Source organism: Lolium rigidum, chromosome 1 (assembly GCF_022539505.1).
Source record: "Lolium rigidum isolate FL_2022 chromosome 1, APGP_CSIRO_Lrig_0.1, whole genome shotgun sequence".
Lineage (NCBI taxonomy): Eukaryota > Viridiplantae > Streptophyta > Magnoliopsida > Poales > Poaceae > Lolium > Lolium rigidum.
Genome location: NC_061508.1, coordinates 332,575,166 through 332,592,644, shown reverse-complemented (window position 1 = coordinate 332,592,644; position 17,479 = coordinate 332,575,166). Strand labels below are relative to the sequence as shown.

Below are 17,479 nucleotides of genomic sequence, written 5' to 3'. Positions count from 1 at the left end.
TGCCCTGATGGACTCAGACGTTCCCAAAAGCGTAGGGTTCAGCGGCTACGTGGTTTGGAGGAAGCCGAAAGGTTATACCTGCACACGTTGAGGAAGGCGCGGCCTGATCTGGCCGCTAAAATTCAGCGAACCCTGGACGAAGAGGGTCGGCCACAAAGGAAAGAGTGGCGCCCCAGACAAAAGAAAGCCGATGATGAAACATCGGCTGGCACGAACATGGTGTTCATCCTTCCGACGGAGTTTAGTGCTCCAGGATTAGACGAAGCACCCGTGGCACAACTTGACTGCGGCCCACGGCCGGCTATTTTTGAGAAGCCACGAGAAAGAAGCTACGGACATCCGAAGGCCCCGTACTTGCGAGGTTATATCAATGGGCAGCCCGTCAACAAGATGCTGGTGGACACCGGAGCGGCAGTCAACATTATGCCATACTCCATGCTACGTCGGTTGGGACGCTCTAGCTCGGATCCGATCAAGACCAACGTGACATTGAGCGATTTCAACGGCCAAGCGTCCGACGCACAAGGTGTTCCGAACGTGGATCCGACCGTAGGAAGGAAAACCATCCCTACGACGTTCTTTATTGTCGATAGCAAGAGCACCTATGCTGTCCCGCTAGGAAGAGATTGGATCCACGCCAACCGTTGCATTCCATCCACGATGCACCAATGCGTAATACAGTGGGATGGAGATGAAGTAGAGGTCATCCATGCAGATGACTCAGCCGAGATTTCAACGGCTGGCATGAACGCTTGGGAGACAACAGGCCAAGAGCCACTCTCAGGCATCAATTTGGACGACTGCGAGGGCATTGACGTGACGAAGGACGGGGTTAGGCTGGTCTTATCCACCGGCCTGACCGTCTAGCAAGAACAAACCTATGGACAAACGTGGCGAGGCCGATCCAGGATCGGCCCCAAAGATCTATGGAGGAACATTGCAAAACCTTCATTGAGCGATTCAATCAACGTGGAGGCCGATTCCAGCAATTGGCCAAAATTATCCTCACCACACATTCTGCCTGTGTTCAACGTCGATCTAATGGGCAGCGGTTTTACGTCGGCTGATGAGCTGAAAAAATCAACATTAGTCCTACCGGTGCCGACGTGCAAATACAGTGCCTTGGCTAACTACAGAGCCGATATCCGCAGTTACCTGGCAGATTTGGCTCGGGGGGCACCTAATCAGATGAACATGTGCGATACATGTGTAGTGAAATATTGGGGGCCGATAGAAAAATCGGCCAGTAAAAAAAAATCTCATGATATACAGCCGATGCACGGACATCGACTTTAGAGCTAAGAAACAAAGCCGATGCACAGCCATCGACTCTAGTACAAATTACACAGGATCTACCCGTTGCGTGTTCAAGACACGGATTTCGACCGAGTCGGTTTTCAGTTCAGCCTCAAGGCCATCCTCCAACCTTTTACTCATTAGGCCATTGGTGTTTCGTCTGCAATATCGGCTTTCAAAGGAAGAAAAGGTGATCAGCTCTGGTGTATCTACCATCGGCCTGGCTAAGTTGGCCACCTTCTCAGCTACGCTCGTAGGAATGGCTAGGACCTCTGCATGGTGGCTGTCTCAATTGCCTGAGTTCAAGGCCCTTGGACTGAACTGTGTATCCTCGCCACTGTTCTCACCTTAACTGAGGCTCGGGGGGCAGCTGATTTGGTAGACACTCTGTTTTTGGAAGCCGATTGGAGTGTCATCGGCTGACCCTGCATCATAACCTTCTTCGAAAGCGGTGAGTTGTTGCAGAAGAAGACTACTAGAGCTGCGGAAAGGAGCCTGAAAGGGAAGCCGTCGTCATCTACAGGGTTTGGACCGTCCTGTTGCTGCAAGAAAATGAAGGAGACTGGATTCTCAAAACAGCCGATGAACAGCCATCGGCTATAGGATTGCAAAGTATTATGGTCAGATATCAAATTACAGTCTGAATTTGAGAAGTGCTTGACTGACGGTCTAATTGGTATCTGAGTCTGGCTTCATGGGCGTCTGAGGCGAAAAGTCCGATATGTTGCTATCGGTCTTGGTGCTGCAAACGGAAGACTTGAAATTGGATTAATTGAGAGTCAAATTGGAAGAACAATTCTTATTGATTCAAAGGAGCGGCTTTACAAGAAAGAGCCGATGGCTCTCAAAAGGGGCATCCGATGCCTAGTGCACTACTACTACTAGTCCTACACTAATTGGCCCCTGTTCTAGGGGTCGTCACTGTCCTCATCGTCGCCATTGTAGCTGCCGTCGGCGCTGCTTCCAGAGAGTTCCTCGTCGCTGCTGCCCCAGCCCTCGGCCGGAGCCTCTTCTTCCTCGTCATCATCATCATCCTCGCTGTCCGCCCAAGCGTGGAAGCGCTTCGCCGGCGGATACCCAGCGGAGGAGGAGGAATTATCCTCCTCCTCTTCCTCTTCTTCCTCTGCTTCTTCTTCTTCCTCCTCCTCGTCGGAGGAGGTGGAGTTCGCCCAGGAATGGAGGTCGTCTTCGCTCTCGCTCTTCAGTTCCCCTTCGATGAGGAACTCGAGGTCGTCTTCCCCATCGGTCAGAGGTAAGTCACCATCTGACCCGATGAGTGCTTCGGGTGGGCCATCTGGCACGGGATCAAAGTTCCACTCCTGCTCGCTCGAAGAGGAAGATTGGAGAGAGAGGCCTGAGGAGATGGAGGAAGAGGAAGACATTGCTACAGGGAAAGAGGGTTTTTTAGGTGCCGATGGCCGGAGCAGAGCAAGGGGATGAAGTGGCGAACCGTTCGGCACGGTTAAATAAAGGGGGTATAGTGGAGATTTAATGCCACAGCAGTTTCCGAGGAAGTGGTGCCCAACAAGAAATTTTTTTGCCAGGTCACGCGGAGAAGTTGAGAAGGCAGGGCATCATGATGAAGAATACTGTGACGGTTCTGCTCTGCCACGACATGACCCGACTAAGGAAAAAAAAACAGAATGATTTTGGAATTGTCATTTCCAAAACCAGGGGGGCATGTGTTATCACCAGAATTTGACCGAGTCAGAGGTGGGCCGCGATCAAGATGGACTTGAAGAATATACATGGAAGAATACATGAATCGGCCTTGTACACGAAGTTTGGGCTAGTTTGCCCGTGTATCTGTAAATATGATAGGATACGTGTCGGTTAGTTAGAGTTTGGCTCGTGCACGGTTGGGATTATTCCCACGTTAGAAATTCTACGGACTATAAATATGTATCTAGGGTTTATGAAATAAACAACAATCACGTTCACCACAAACTAATCTAGGCGCATCGCCAACTCCCTTGTCTCGAGGGTTTCTTCCGGGTAAGCATCATGCTGCCTAGATCGCATCTTGCGATCTAGGCAGTACACGTTTATTCGCTGTTCATGCGTTGCTCGTACTGAAGCCTTTTTGATGGCGAGCAACGTAGTTATCTTAGACGTGTTAGGGTTAGCATTGTTCCTCGTATCATATGTTGTCGTCGTGCAACCCTGAAACGTCTAGCCGCCCTTACGCCTATCTTAGGTGTAAGGGCGGCACCCCGCTTGATCATTATTTAGTAGATCCGATCCGTTATGATTGCTCCTTGTTCCCCAAGGATTAGTTTAATATCTGCATAGTTAGGCCTTACAAACGGATTGAAGGATCCAGTGGCACATAGGGTGTAGTTTGCTAGCCCTAGACAGGATGTTCCGGGGATCAACCTCGTGTTGGTTTTTAGGCCTTGTCTAGGGTCGGTTTACGATCACCGTGCGTGGCCGCCAGGCTCAATCACGAGTAGGATGTTCCGATTATGTGGTGAAAACCCTAGATCGTAGTAGGTCGTTTTAGCTTTATTTTGATCAAGCAGGACCACCATATATTCGTACACCTCGTACGGATCATGGGTGGATCGGCTCTTTGAGCCGATTCACAGGACAACTCGAGAGCCGATCGAGGCTCGTATTTAATGTTTACGTGTATGCCATGCAGGAAACTAAGCGAGGCATCATCCATCACCTTCCTGACCAGGTATAGGTCAGGTGGCACGCCCTTGCACCAGCATCGGACGTGCGTGCCGAGTCTTTGCAGGCCGTCGCTCGGAGGGACCAGGGCCAGCCGCAGTCCTGGGAGCCTCCCGGCTCTACCGTATTGACCGTCGCTGCTCGCCGGTGGGTTTCTGACCGCAACACTACCTCATTTAAATCATTTTCCCAAATAATGATGATGAACATTTGACTAAGGTCAATATGAGTTCATCTAGGATTGTTTGAGACATTAAATCTTAAGAAGATTTCAATGAGAGGAAATTATTTCTCAAGAACCCTATGGAAACTATCATTTACATATTAAATACAAAGAAGTGATTTCTATTTAAACAACACAACCCATGCACACTAAGTAGATTATTTGTGTGCATAGAATAGTTTGTGTGTTTATATGTGATGTATGGAATAGCCATTGAATTAGTGAGTAATTATACTCGTATTCAAATTTAGACGGTAGCACCGGAGAGTACGCCGAAGAAGAAGGTTGCTACCAAGAGGAGGAGGAGGAACAGTTTGAGAACTACCAAGGCAAGCTAATATTCTTGCAAAGTGCAAAGCCCCTTGGGGCAAGGCACCATGATTTCTTACCTTTTCTTACATAAGCCTATCCCAAGTTTTTACTTTACAAGTTTTTACTTGTTTTCTCAATTAGTTACTTTTATAGTTAACTTTGGTCAAAGTACAGGTTGGTTACTAGAGTAGTGAAGTTAGTCTCCATCAAGCAAAGCAAGGTAGCACCCCTCATGATTTAGAGCTAGTGCTAAATGAATAAAACTTGACTACTCTAGATGGGAACAATGTGATTTTGAAATGAATTTGAAACCTTGGAATGAAGATGCATTCCATTGAATGATTTTTTTTTTGAAAGTGAATATGACCAAGAGAAGATGGTGATTTTTGATAAACAATGATGTGGGTTTGAATGCGATACCTTTCCAATTATTAAGTACCCCCACAATACCTGATTATGGGTAGGGCTTAACTGGAAGTTTATGCGTCTTAGTATGGGTTCCCTCCGAACACACGTCATAGGGGTTACGCTTGAGGCTGCCTCCGTTGTTGAGAAATGATGTGAAATTGAGGTGAATTGTACGGCCAAGCCTCGTGTAGTTCCCGGGTTGACGAGTTGGTCTTCACTCGGGAGGCCAAGCTCATGGGGAGAGGTGCTCATACTAGGATTTGTAAGTGAAAGGTTATGGTTGATGATCCGCGTATCTGTGTTACGATGATTCGGGGTAATCCCGACGGATGAAATCAAATGTTGTGGCACAAGTGTGCAACCTCCGCAGAGTGTAAACCTATTCGAATAGCCGCGTCCACGGTTACGGACGGTTGGAAAGGCCATACAGTTTCCGATGTCATATCTTTGAAAATGATGTTGAAAGGTGATGGTGAAATGACTTGTGGTGAATTGAATTGAAATCACCACTTGAATGGTGGGAATGACACTAATGTTCCCACTTGAGTTAGTTAGCACTTGAATAAGCTTTTCTCAAAACTTTGTGAACTAAAACTAGCTTTATGCAAATAAACTAGAGCTTAGCAAACCATACTAGAATGTCTAGCACTTACATTAGTATTAGTTTGCGAGTACTTAAAGTACTCACGGCTTTGTCCCTGGATATTCAAATGGCCAGAGTATGAAGATGAACAAGGAGACGACCAGCAGGACGCCTACGACAACTAGGAGTCTTCTGACGTCAAGCGTTGGCCTGTGGACTAGAGAGTCCTTGTATCTTACGCTTCCGCTATGTTGAACTATGAACTTGTGTTTGTTCGTTGATCGATAGATCAACTATTCGTGTAATATGGATCATGTGATTCCAAATTTGTAAGACTTATGGTTTGTAATGAATGATGACTGTGATACTTAACTATTATGCCTCGCAACAACAATATTCCTGGGATTGCGATGTATGACATAATAGGCATCCGGACTTAAAAATCCGGGTGTTGACACACGTCCACCGGCAGCAGTCGCAGCCAGCCTCCCGCAGATGCAGTGTGGCCGGCTCGTTGCCGGCGATGAACTTGGCGAACTTGAACGGCAACCTTTGGATGCCGAGTGGGTCGCCCTTGAGGACGACGACGAACTCGAACAACACTTGGTGCTCTTCCTGCAGGCCCGACGATGAAGATGATGATGTTGCAGGCGACGGCGACCGTGCAGCTCTGCCACGACCACGACCACGACCACAGCCGCGACCTCGGCCTCGGCCTCTACCTCTACCAGCCATGGCATTGAATCTTGAGATGGTGGCGGCTAGGGTTGGGGAGAGAGCCGCTAGGGGTTTTGTGCGAGGGACGATGCGAGAGCGTCCCTTTTTATAGACCGGAGGGAGGTGGGGGAGCGGATCACGGAGAGCTAGGTACGACAAGACGCTTCGTCGCACCTCTGTGAAAACTACATCGTCGCGAGGTAGGCGACGGTTAGGCTAAACTAGAATGTGCCGCTGACGCGTCGGGCCCGCGTCTCCTCGCCTCGCATTTCGTTGTGTCCGGTGTGCCCGGAGCATCCCCTGTGGAGCGGGGACGTGCTCGGGGCGCCGGACACCATATTGGTCCACGCCACGGAAGAAGGCTTTGGGGCGCGCGGATGGGAACAAAATTTTGTTCGGCGCGCCACAAATCATTTTGGGGGCCGCTTTGGCGAACAGGGCTGGAGATGCTCTAAGCTCTTCCTCGAGTGGATAGATCTATACCATTTATGTAGATGCATATAAAGGCAATGAGGCACGGAGATGGAGCCCTAGCTAGCCCATGACGGGGGCCTGGGTGATGATGCCCATGTCGTCAAGGAAGATGCTGACGGGAGAGTTTCATCCTACCTAAAATCCTACCTAATAACGTATAGCCAAGGAAGGAATCATTCTCCCGTTGGTCAACGTTTTTTTTAGAATTACAGTGTTTGGACAAAAGTAATTTCCTACTTAGCTTATGTCCTAAGCTAATATTAATAATTTCCTAGTTAACTTAGTATTAAAGCTATCCTATTTCCAACATTCCCATAGTTTGTAGGTTTTGTGTGAATATACCACATGGGGTTGTTTAGGCCCTGGACCAGGCTACGTTGGAGGACTGGCATGAGCTGAGAGATATCATTGAGTCAACCAAGATTTCGACGAGCCGTGACAGGATTGTTTGGGATCTTGAGCAGGCGGGAGAGTACTCGGTTAGCTTGATGTATGCAAAGTTGTAATAAGGGGCGACTATTTCCCACTTCAAGGATGTCTGGGCCGAGAAAATCCCCCTCGAAATCTGCATCTTGTCCAGCAACTGGTGCTGCATCGTCTCCCTTCGAGTGCGGACATTGCGACAATACATGGCCCTTGTAATGGGCGGTGTGCTCTTCGTGGCGGGTTGCTAGAAGATGCGAACCACATCTTTTTTTGGTGTTGGCTGGCAAAGTTTGCTTGGAGTGTCTTGCCCTAGTTGTTATGGTGCAGCTTGTGTCCTGCCACCTCCCCACAATTTTTTTCAATCATGTCTAACTTTTCGGGCAAGTTTAGACGTGTGGTCTGGACTTTAGACCATCTTTATCGCTCAGTCCTAGGCTATTTGGCTGATTAGGAATAATCTTACCGTGGAGTCTAAAGTAATTAGGCATTTTGTTGACATTATTTTCAAAACTATGTTATTTCTGCAGCTCTAGATGCAATTGGCAAGGCCTCTCGATCGTCCATGCTGCGACGGGTGGTCAGCGCTCTCAAGCGGCTCCACGCCGCAAACACGCCAAGTAATACATAGTGGCAGGGATATACCTTACATGGTACACCATGAAAGGGATTTACAAGACATGCTAGTAGCATTTTCTATACTAGTGTCTACACGGTACACTATCAGTAGTATATACTACCTCCGTTCTAATAAATAAGGCTTATATTATTTTTAGTAAGTCAAAACAAGTAAAGTTTGACGAAGATTTTACAAAATAAAATTAACATACAAAATAAAATATCAATATCATTAGATATATCATAAATCATATTTTCATATGAGAACAGTAGAATAACATGTTTGTTGATAAATTTATCTAAAAGTTTGGTTAACTTTTACTTGGCTTCACTTAGGGAAAAGATATAAGCCTTGTTTATTTGAATGGAATGGAGGGCGTTTCAATTTTCTTTGGCAACATGTGGTGATGTGTGCATAGGCACCAAACCTATTAGAAGTACTATTTACCGTTCAAACCAGGTACAATGTTTACTAATAAATCACGGATCGGTGGTGTTGGTAGGTCAAAAAAAAACGAATTAGTTTTACGAGTTTTGGTCCGTTGCCCGACCGGTCCGCCCACTCGCAAAAGGAAAGTGATAGGTGTTTGCTCCTGATCCGTTTGTGTTTGATCGGACGTGATGGTACGTCAAAAAACCATCGTCCGTATGGAAAAAACCAGACGTTCGTTCGGTGTCTCGCTTCGTTAATAAAAAAACTGATAGGCGTGAAAGAAAACCGGGCGCTGGTAGCTCATCCTATCTCATCTCTTCGTGAGCCAGCCTGACAAGGTCCAGAATCGGCACATCTCCTCCCATCTTTTTTTTGCTTTCTCCATCGTGTACCTATCGAACCAAAAAGAGTTTTAACCAAACCTGTTTGCTCCTCAATCGTGTGTCCAGATTGAAGCCGAGTTGAAATCTACGGTATGTTCCACAACTAAAGAGGATCCGCCTCCTCATAAATTGCACTACGCGACACGGGCGTCAAACCTTCGACCCACAAATATCGGCGACGACGTCAGCGCTGGAGAAGGCTCCTATGTCGCTCCCTCGGATTTCTTTGATTCGAATTTCGAAAGTACTCCTCCGTGCTCAACCCTCCTTGGCCCATGCCCCAGTGAAACCGTATAAACCCTCCCAGCCGGCGCCGGAGCAATTGCAGCAGTAGTAATGTATTAAGAGCATCTCCAACAGACGCGCTAAATCGCGGTGCGCTATACCGGTGATTGGGCGCGCTGTATACCGCTGGCGCGCGGCACAGCGAATTTGCCTCCGGCAGAGGCTCTATTTTGCAGCGCGCGCGTCACAAACTGCTAATCCGACCGGTTTTTTTTTTTTGAAAATTCATCAAACAAACTATGAAAATATGATCGAAAATACGAATATATTTTAAAAGTGCAACGATACAATGCGACATTTAAACGAAAATACTAAAATAAATTACTCCTCCGACTGGTCGTCGGACTCCCAGTCGAAGTCGGAGCTGCTCAGTGTCGTGTCCGACCTCGGCGTCGACGTCGTCGTCCACTGGAAGTCAGAGGAGGAGGAGGAGAGGACGATGGTCGACGGCCCTGCACCGTTCTTCTTTTCCTCCTTCCTCCTCGCCGCCGCCTCGGCCCTCGCCTTCTTCCTCGCCACGGACTCGGCGCGGCGCTTCTCGCGGCTCGCCTTTTTCTTCGCTTTCATCGCCGCCTTCTCATCCTCCTCTCGCGCGTAGAAGGCCTCCGTGGCGGCGACGTCCTCGGGGAAGCGACGCGCCCATTCGAGGCGCAGCGCCTCGTCGCGCTCGGCGATGAGGAGGCGCTGCTCCAGCTCCCGATGTCGGCGCTGCTGTTCGCGCGTGATCATCGGCGGCGCCAGCATCTCCGCTTGCTCCCGCGTGAAGACGTCGTGGAAGTTCATCGTCCGCCGGGAGCGGCCGAGCCGCCAGGCGATGGCGTCGTACGCCCGCGCCGCCTCGTGCGCGGTGTCGAACGTGCCGAGGCGGATCCGCTCCTCGCCGGAGCGGATTTCCGCGTCGAACCGGCCGCTCGGCCGCGCCCGGACACCGTGGTAGCCGGAGGAGGGCGGCGGCGCGGAGGCATCTCGCGGAGGCGGCGCGGTCGGAGGCGGAGCGGCCGGAGGTGGAGCGGCGCGGGAGGGAGAGAGGCGAGGAGGGAGACAGACGCGTGGAGGAAGTGGCAGTTGGACGCGTTCGCGCGTGGCGTGTTTATAGCGCGCGCAGCAAGTTTCCTACGCGGGATAGCGCGAAAGCGCGCGGGCGGAAATTTTTTTAGCGCGCGCACCTTTTTCCCGCCTCCGCTGGAGCAGCGCGGCAGCGCCCGCGCGCGGCAAACCGGCGGTTTTTTTGCCGCGCGGGGCTTTTAGCGTGTCTGTTGGAAATGCTCTAATGTATGATTATACCATCGATGGATGCAGGTTATGATGTCGGGTTTGCCAGATCTTTTGGGAAGATCCTGCGATGTCGAACATCGTTGCCACCGGTGGCAAGCTTGCATTCTTCCCCTTCACCGGCCTAAAATCCTGGTCCGAGCAAGGCACACTCATACTCACTCCAATATTTTGCGCACGAAACAGAGACGCGGAGAAGGCAAACTTGATCCTGCTGTTTCGATTTTTATGCGGGGAAGCCTACTTATATATCCTTCAATTAGTGTGAGCAGTATCAAAAAATTAGTGCACAGTTATTGGCATCGGCTGTCGGTGCTCTAATTGCTGTATCACACAGAATTCCTACGCATATAGGGCGCTTTCGGTGGTTAATTTCCTGTATCGAGCGGGAATCTCCGACAGTTACAGCAGGCCTTGAAATCAGTGCAGTTAGCTTCTTTAGTCCGTTTCATTTTAGTCAGTGTCAGCAGCAGATGTCGGCCGGGCGAAAAATCTGCCGGGCCCTGCCTCCACCGGCGCTGGCGGCATGCTCCACGTCACCCTGCCGCCCCATGCAACGGCGGCATGGCCCACCAACGCAAACGGCGGGGCACGGCGCACGGCCGCAGCTAACGTGCCGCCAGCCAGGTCGGCGGCGGGCCCCTGCCGCCACACACCCCGGCGGCATCCTCCACGTGTCGGCTGGGGGGCCTGCCGCCACGCACGACGTGGTCCTTTTTATCAATTTATCTTAGAGGCGATCCTTTTCGGCATGCTCCACGTCACCCTGCCGCCCCATGCAACGGCGGCATGGCCCACCAGCGCAAACGGCGGGGCACGGCGCACGGCCGCAGCTAACGTGCCGCCAGCCAGGTCGGCGGCGGGCCCCTGCCGCCACACACTCCGGCGGCATCCTCCACGTGTCGGCTGGGGGGCCTGCCGCCACGCACGACGTGGTCCTTTTTATCAATTTATCTTAGAGGCGATCCTTTTTGTCAATTAATTGGAGCAGGTGGTCTCTTTTGACAAAATTTCCGGAGCCTCTACTTGGAAGTGTCCCGTTGACCAGCGCAAAGGCCGAAGGACGTACCACTGTAGGATCGGGATACAGTGGCAGAGTAGACTTCGGAGAAGGGCGTGCTTTGAGGTATCCGTGCTTTGATATTCGTGTGCACACGTGGCGCATTTGAGAGTTGGTCTAATTTGATCGGATTGCCTCCTTCTTCTTCCCTGCTCCTCTTCCGGACCGCTCCCCACTCAATCGGCGAAAACAAAAAAAAAAAAAAACAAATACGGCTGAGCTTCTAGCCGCACCACCATCGTCTCCGGCAGCCCAACTCCCCCCACCCCGACCCTATGACGATCCCATGGCGACGCGCGCCGTCCGCCGGCTCCGGCGCCGTCGCCACACTCGCCGGCTCTTCCTCCTGGGCCGGATTTCACGCGTCCCGTGAGTCCGTTCCCCTTCCTCCAACTTGGGATAAGGAGAAGGCCGTCGGAGGAGCTTCCAGGGAGGCTCGTGATTCCTCCCTATTTGATGACGGATTTCACGCATCCCGTGATTCCGTTCCCCTTCCCCCCACTTCGGATCGGGAGAAGGCCGTCAGAGGAGCTTCCACGCCCCTTCCTGCTAATTGCGTCGCTTATGAATTCCCAAAAGCCGATGCTCTTGGTAAGCCTACACTAATTTTCCGCAACGCCTATTAAGATCCAAAAACAATTTTCCCTTATGGACCAAAGATGCGATTTTTCCTGCCAATCCTGGTTTGGTTTTTTTCATAAAGATGCAATTTTTTATGTTAGTTTTGTTCTCCGCAATAGAACCTGAATGCTTAGCTCTCTTATTCTAATTTTTTTTTATCGAATTGTCAGTCTTCCTGTTAACTTGCCTAGGCCCAGTTTACTCAGCGCGAATCGAATTGCAATTTCTATGTGCTAGTTTCAGAGTAACTTCTGCGTGCTAGTTTCAGAGTAACTTCTGCTTGCTAGTTTCAGAGTAACTTCTGCGTGCTAGTTTGCTAGATTCGGAGTAACTTCTGTGCGCTAGTTTCAGGGTAACTTCTGTGTGCTAGTTTCAGGGTAATAGGCAGAGTAGCTGCCAAGTTTTAGTCTGTAACTCAACTAGCAAGTAACTGCAGCACCAAATTCGTTTCTCTGCTTCTCTACTGGGCACGATGTGTTCGCTAGCCATAGCAACAACATTTTCTAGATGCTCAATCACACATGTTGTGATTCTATGATGCTGTTGCCTTGCTCTTCCAAAGGCTCTATCAGTTACACTGATATTTTCTTTGGCAGCCTAAGAGCATCTCCAACAGAGGCTGTAAACTAGTGATGCACTAAAAAACCCGTGGAACGCGTTTTTCCGCCCTCCAGCAGACGCTGTAAAATAGGTTGCGCTGTAAATATTTTAGTGCGCGCGGCAGTTTGCGCTATCCAGAGCGCTATATCTGGCGCGCCGACTAGCGCGCGCTGTATTTTGGCCCAGCGATTCTTCCCACCGCGCGAAAAAAACCGAACTCTGAAACTTCTTCGCCTCCACGCTGCGAGGAGGAGCTCCGCCGGCCGCGCCTAGCCCAGCCCTCCGCGCTGCGACTACCTCCTCCACGCCCCCGCCGCCGCCATGCTCGCCTACCTCCTCCACGCCCCCGCCCCCGCCCCCGCCGTGCCCAGCCCGCTCTCCCTCCGCGCGCCGCCGGTGAAGACGCCCTTCCTGCCCCCCGCCGTCCGCCCAGGCCCCCGCCGAGGCGCGCCACCGCCGCCGGCGCGTTCTCCGCGGCCGCCGTGTGCCCCATCGCGGCGTCGCTGCTCGAGGGGCCCGTGCTGCTCTGGGCCGGAAGGCTCTTTCCTCCAGCCACAGCGCTGGAACTGCCCGACGGCCCGCACGTCCACGGCGCCGCCGGCCGTCGCCTCCCCCTCCTCGCCCTCGTACCACTCCCTGGCGACCTCCACGACGCCCACGACGCGGCGGGAGGCGGCGCCGGCGCCCGAGTGGTAGAAGAGGCATTGGTCGCCGCAGCGCATCGCGCGGAGGTTGTTCATGGCCTGGTGGTTGCGGACGCCGTCCCACGGCCCAACGCCGCCGAGGGCGCTGGCCTGGTCGGACCACGACCACTCCCCTGGCTCCATCTTCAGGAGCCAGTACTTGCTGGTCTGCGGCTGTATCCCTGTGAAGCAGCAGTAGATTGTACAATTTAGTTGATTTTTCAGATTTATTTGTGATCTGTTTAATCTTGTTTGTTGTATGTATGTTGAAGAAATTTGTTTGTGGAGCTCTATTTTACAGCCTCTGCTAAAGAACTGTTTTTTGGCTTCTTACTTGCGCTGTAAAATAGAGCCTCCGGTAAAGCTCGCGACTGCGCCGCGCGCTGTATCCGAATCGAGCGCGCTGCAAACGACTTTTACAGCGCCAAATTTTAGTGTCTCTGTTGGAGATGCTCTAAGGGCTATACACCCTCCCATCTCTATCGCACTGCCACCCCTCCCCCATTGAGGAAGAACCCTAGACTATTTTGGCACGAAATCGAAATGGATAAACCAAGGGGCACCGTCGTCGGCCGGCAATCTCACCCTCCTCCGCCTTCCCTTCCTCCGCTCGACCCCCTCCTTCGACACAAGGGATTGACAGCCAGATATTTTGGGATGTCAAACAAATCTCCCAGGAAATAGCTTAAAAGTTTTTGGCAAGTCTCAGTCTAACAGCGCATATAGACTAGGTTCTCTTTGCATGGTATGGCAAATTGGCTACTGCATAAGATTTTTTTTTTCTGGTATGATTTTCAGTTAGCCTTTGCAGAACTGTTGCTACATAATTTTAGTAGCTTTTGCGTGCTAGTTTCAGAATAGCTGCCAGGTTTTATTAGTAGGCAGAGTAGCTGCCAAGTTTTACTCGATAACTCAACTAGCAAGTGCCTGCATCACCAAATCTGTCTCTCTTCTCTCGATCTCTATTGTGTTGCCGCCCATCGTGTTCCCTAGCCATAGCAACAACAACTTCTAGATGCTCAATTACGACGTCCCTGTAGATTATATTCTCTTTGTACAATTTGTGTATACTGTTATTTTCTACAGAATGCATTCCTTCCCAGCTAGAACTATTTCTGTGGAGGAATTAGTATGTACACTTTGTTCTGCAAGAGCATTTTAGTGGCAATCCTTCTCAGCTAGATTTGTATTTTTTTTGCAATCCTATTCCTTTGTTTTGTATTAGGCTAAAGTTATTCTGCTATTTTAAAAGCTCAACCACAGTCATATCCTATTCAAAGGCAAACACACAAGGAGCTTATATGATTCGTGTTTCACACTTCTTATTATTTCATGACAACCGCCGGTCTACTAATAAATTACCTCCTCTTCCTCCCGAAAACTCTACCTCCCCTGCCGCCCCCTCCCGGGTGACGATGGAGGACGCCGTTCACAAGCCCCAGCAACCGTCCCTCAGGCCGCCGTTGCTGCCGTCTCCGGTGGCGGTGGCGGCGCCCCTCCCGTCGAACGACGATGGGGAGGAGAGGGCTTCCGCGACTGCGCATCATGGGAGGCGATTGAGGCGCAGGTTGAGGACGCCGGGCGGCACGGCTGTTTGGCCGTGGCTTGATGCACTTCGCCGGTAGTCATGGAGGAGTGGGTGGAGCGGTGGCGGCCTTTGCCGCCGCCGGCGGTTCGGCGGTGGTGCGCATGATCCGCGCCGCCTTTTTCCTCTCTGGTGACTGGCGACGTGGGGGTAGCTGGTCTAGCTTTTTTTTGGAGGCGGTCCTCGGGTTTCTCTCAGGCGAAGATGAAGACCTGTCGGAGGCCAATCTGCCTTGATATGGCTGGAGTGATGAGTTCCGGAAGGCGCCGTTGGCGAATGGAACAATGTATCTTTTGCCTGGAGTTTGCTGGATCGGGTGGTATTCGGTCGGACACACCCATGCTTTTATTCCCACCGTTTGGTTCCGGAGGGAGCGGCGCGAAGCTCTATTCTGTGTTGACACCAAGTGACTTTTCGGTGTGTTGACACCAAGTGACTTTTTGGTCCATTGTGAAGTCAGAAGAAGGAATATCATGAAGGCCAGAGGACTAGCTAAGGGAGGTTCAAGTCTCCGCGATGTTGAGGGACTTGCTTGGCGTTCCGGGCTCCGCAGCAGTGGTACGAAAGTGGGGGCGGCTACTGGTTGTGCCTGGTAATGACCTTGTTGGAGGCATTTTTTGAGAGCGGGGACTATCTTCAGGGTGAAAACCTAAGATCTTTGGTCAGGCGACGACGGCGCTGGTGCACTGTTCCCTTCTTGGAGACGTCGCTTTTGGAGTCTTGGTGGTGGATTAGCGGGACTTTTGTTTCTTAGCTTTCTTAGCTCTTTTTTAGCTGTGTGCATCCGTACTGCCATTAAGGTGTTGGTTGTTGCAGAAGCTGGGTGTAATTGCTGTCTTTTAATATTAATATATTCCATTTATTGAAAAAAAAAAATTCACGACATCCGAATGGTGCTTCTTTGTCCGAGAGGGCAACATACACGGGCTTGTTTGTCTGGCTATATAGATCTGCTTACATGTACTTTCACAGAATACCTTAACGTGATTTTTCACAATGGCAGGGCCTTATGCAAGTCCAGGCTGGTCAGACCTCCCCATTGATCTCCTGATCCGCGTCCTGAATCTCCTGGAGCTACCTGAGGCTCTCGCCTTCCGAGCTGTCTGCCCGTCATGGCGCTCTGCCTCTACTGTGGACACCACCAGAGTTCCACATCGCTGCATGCCATGGCTCGTGTCCTTGGCGGCGGAGCCTCTCCCTGGAAGCAAAAAAAGTAGTAAGCTGTGGGATCCCACTGATTCTTCCAAGTTCAGTAACCTTGTGGACGAGAAAACTTATAAGGTCAGTTTCCCCCGGGGCCAGGTTGTGGCCTGCTGCGGCGCCTCCCACGGCTGGTTGGTTGTGGCTAATGGACTCTCTGACCTCGTCCTCTATAACCCCTTCACCGCGGCGCTAGTTCCACTTCCGCCAATCACCAGCTTCCCGCTGTGCATCGAGGGGGTCTATGGAGACAAAGGGAATGTCGTGGGCTACCGTTTTGGTAGTGACGGTAACACCCCGTGTAGTAACCGTGTTCATGACGTGGATTCTTTAGGCATGGAATTGTACGACAAAGTTGTGCTCTCCGGCTCTCCGTCTGATGGTGACACCATTGCCTTGGCTATCTACTTAGATGGCTCGCAACTCTCTTTTACGAGAGTAGGAGACAATTCTTGGCGGCATGTGTCGGCGATAAGGGGAAGCAATGATAGTTTTTCTGATTGTGTCTACCACCGTGGTAGGTTCTTTGTGATGACAATGGAAGGTTCATTGAAGTCTTGGAACCTTAGTGGACTGCATGGGCCGAAAAAGAGAACGATCATCACCGAGGACGATGGTGACTTCTGTGATGTTATCACGAGATACCTAGTTTCAACTCCTTGGGGACATCTTCTGCAGGTACGTGTCATTCTCGACACGGATCAGGAAAACTGTGTCAAGGTTGAAATAGACAGATGTGATCTCAATAGTCGCAAAATGGTTGCACTGACCCCTTTGAAGGCTCTGCGGGGACTTACAGTGTTCCTAGGACAGAATAGCCCAGGTTTTGTACCCATGAATAAATTCCCACAGCTGAGACCCAACTGTATCTACTTCACAACTCCACGACTCAGGAATGACAGCACGTTTGAGTATCGGTATAACCAATGGAGTGGTGTAAAGGTCTATGACTTGGAGAAGCAAACAATGGATCCTGCTTTTCCCTCGGGTGGTGGTAACTATGGAACAATCTATCCGTCGGAAGTCTGGTTCACACCGAGTCTATGATTCAGCTATGTTGTAACTTGTAATAGCAAGTGCCATATAGAACATTCAGTGCTTCAGTGTATATTAGCATTTAGGCATAGTTATTTTGCGGTGAGCTTCTTCTTTGTTGTTATCATTTCGATGGAAAAAAACTGTGTAATTGATATTTCCTCACTTGAAAGATGTACTGCCATAAAAGGATGTCGCAAGTTTGTTTAAGTTTAGATATATTTATACACTCACTTTTTAGTGTGTACATATATCCGAATTTTGACAAATCTTTGACTTCTTTTTGACATCTTTTTGTACACTAAGAGCACCTCTAGTGGCTTCTCTAAACAGAGTTCAAACAAATATAAACGATCGTTAGGTAAAAAGAAAACAGAAATGCGACTTGTGAAAGATTTCTCACGGACTGAGCCTACGGACAGACGTGGAAACAATTGATTGGCCAATTTTCCGTTCTGTGAATGTAGGGCTGTGAAGGCGAGGCGTGATTAATTCCACGACTGTTCGTAAGTCAGTTGCCGTAAATATGAGTCCGTAGATGTACTGCTGGTCCTCTCAAATGCATTCATCCTTCTCTAGACTATGGATGTTC

The 17,479-nt window shown here is 50.4% G+C and overlaps 1 protein-coding gene across 1 annotated transcript; it reads right to left on the bottom strand.

The window, feature by feature from the left end:
• Window positions 1-12,713: 12,713 nt before the first annotated feature.
• On the bottom strand, window positions 12,714-14,048 carry LOC124663461 (PE-PGRS family protein PE_PGRS18-like). The gene is made up of 2 exons (XM_047201162.1): window positions 13,985-14,048; window positions 12,714-13,249 (listed from the first exon to the last, which is right to left on the bottom strand). The coding sequence occupies exons 1-2, from the start codon at window positions 14,046-14,048 to the stop codon at window positions 12,714-12,716; spliced, it is 600 nt and encodes a 199-aa protein (XP_047057118.1).
• Window positions 14,049-17,479: the final 3,431 nt, after the last annotated feature.

Excerpts from the sequence above, each read along its gene's own strand:
- LOC124663461 (XM_047201162.1), bottom strand. The coding sequence starts at position 14,048 with ATGGGCGGCAACACAATAGAGATCGAGAGAAGAGAGACAGATTTGGTG. Across the intron at positions 13,250-13,984 it reads GGTGATGCAGGCACTTGCTA|GGATACAGCCGCAGACCAGC; the intron begins GTTGAGTTATCG and ends GCTGCTTCACAG.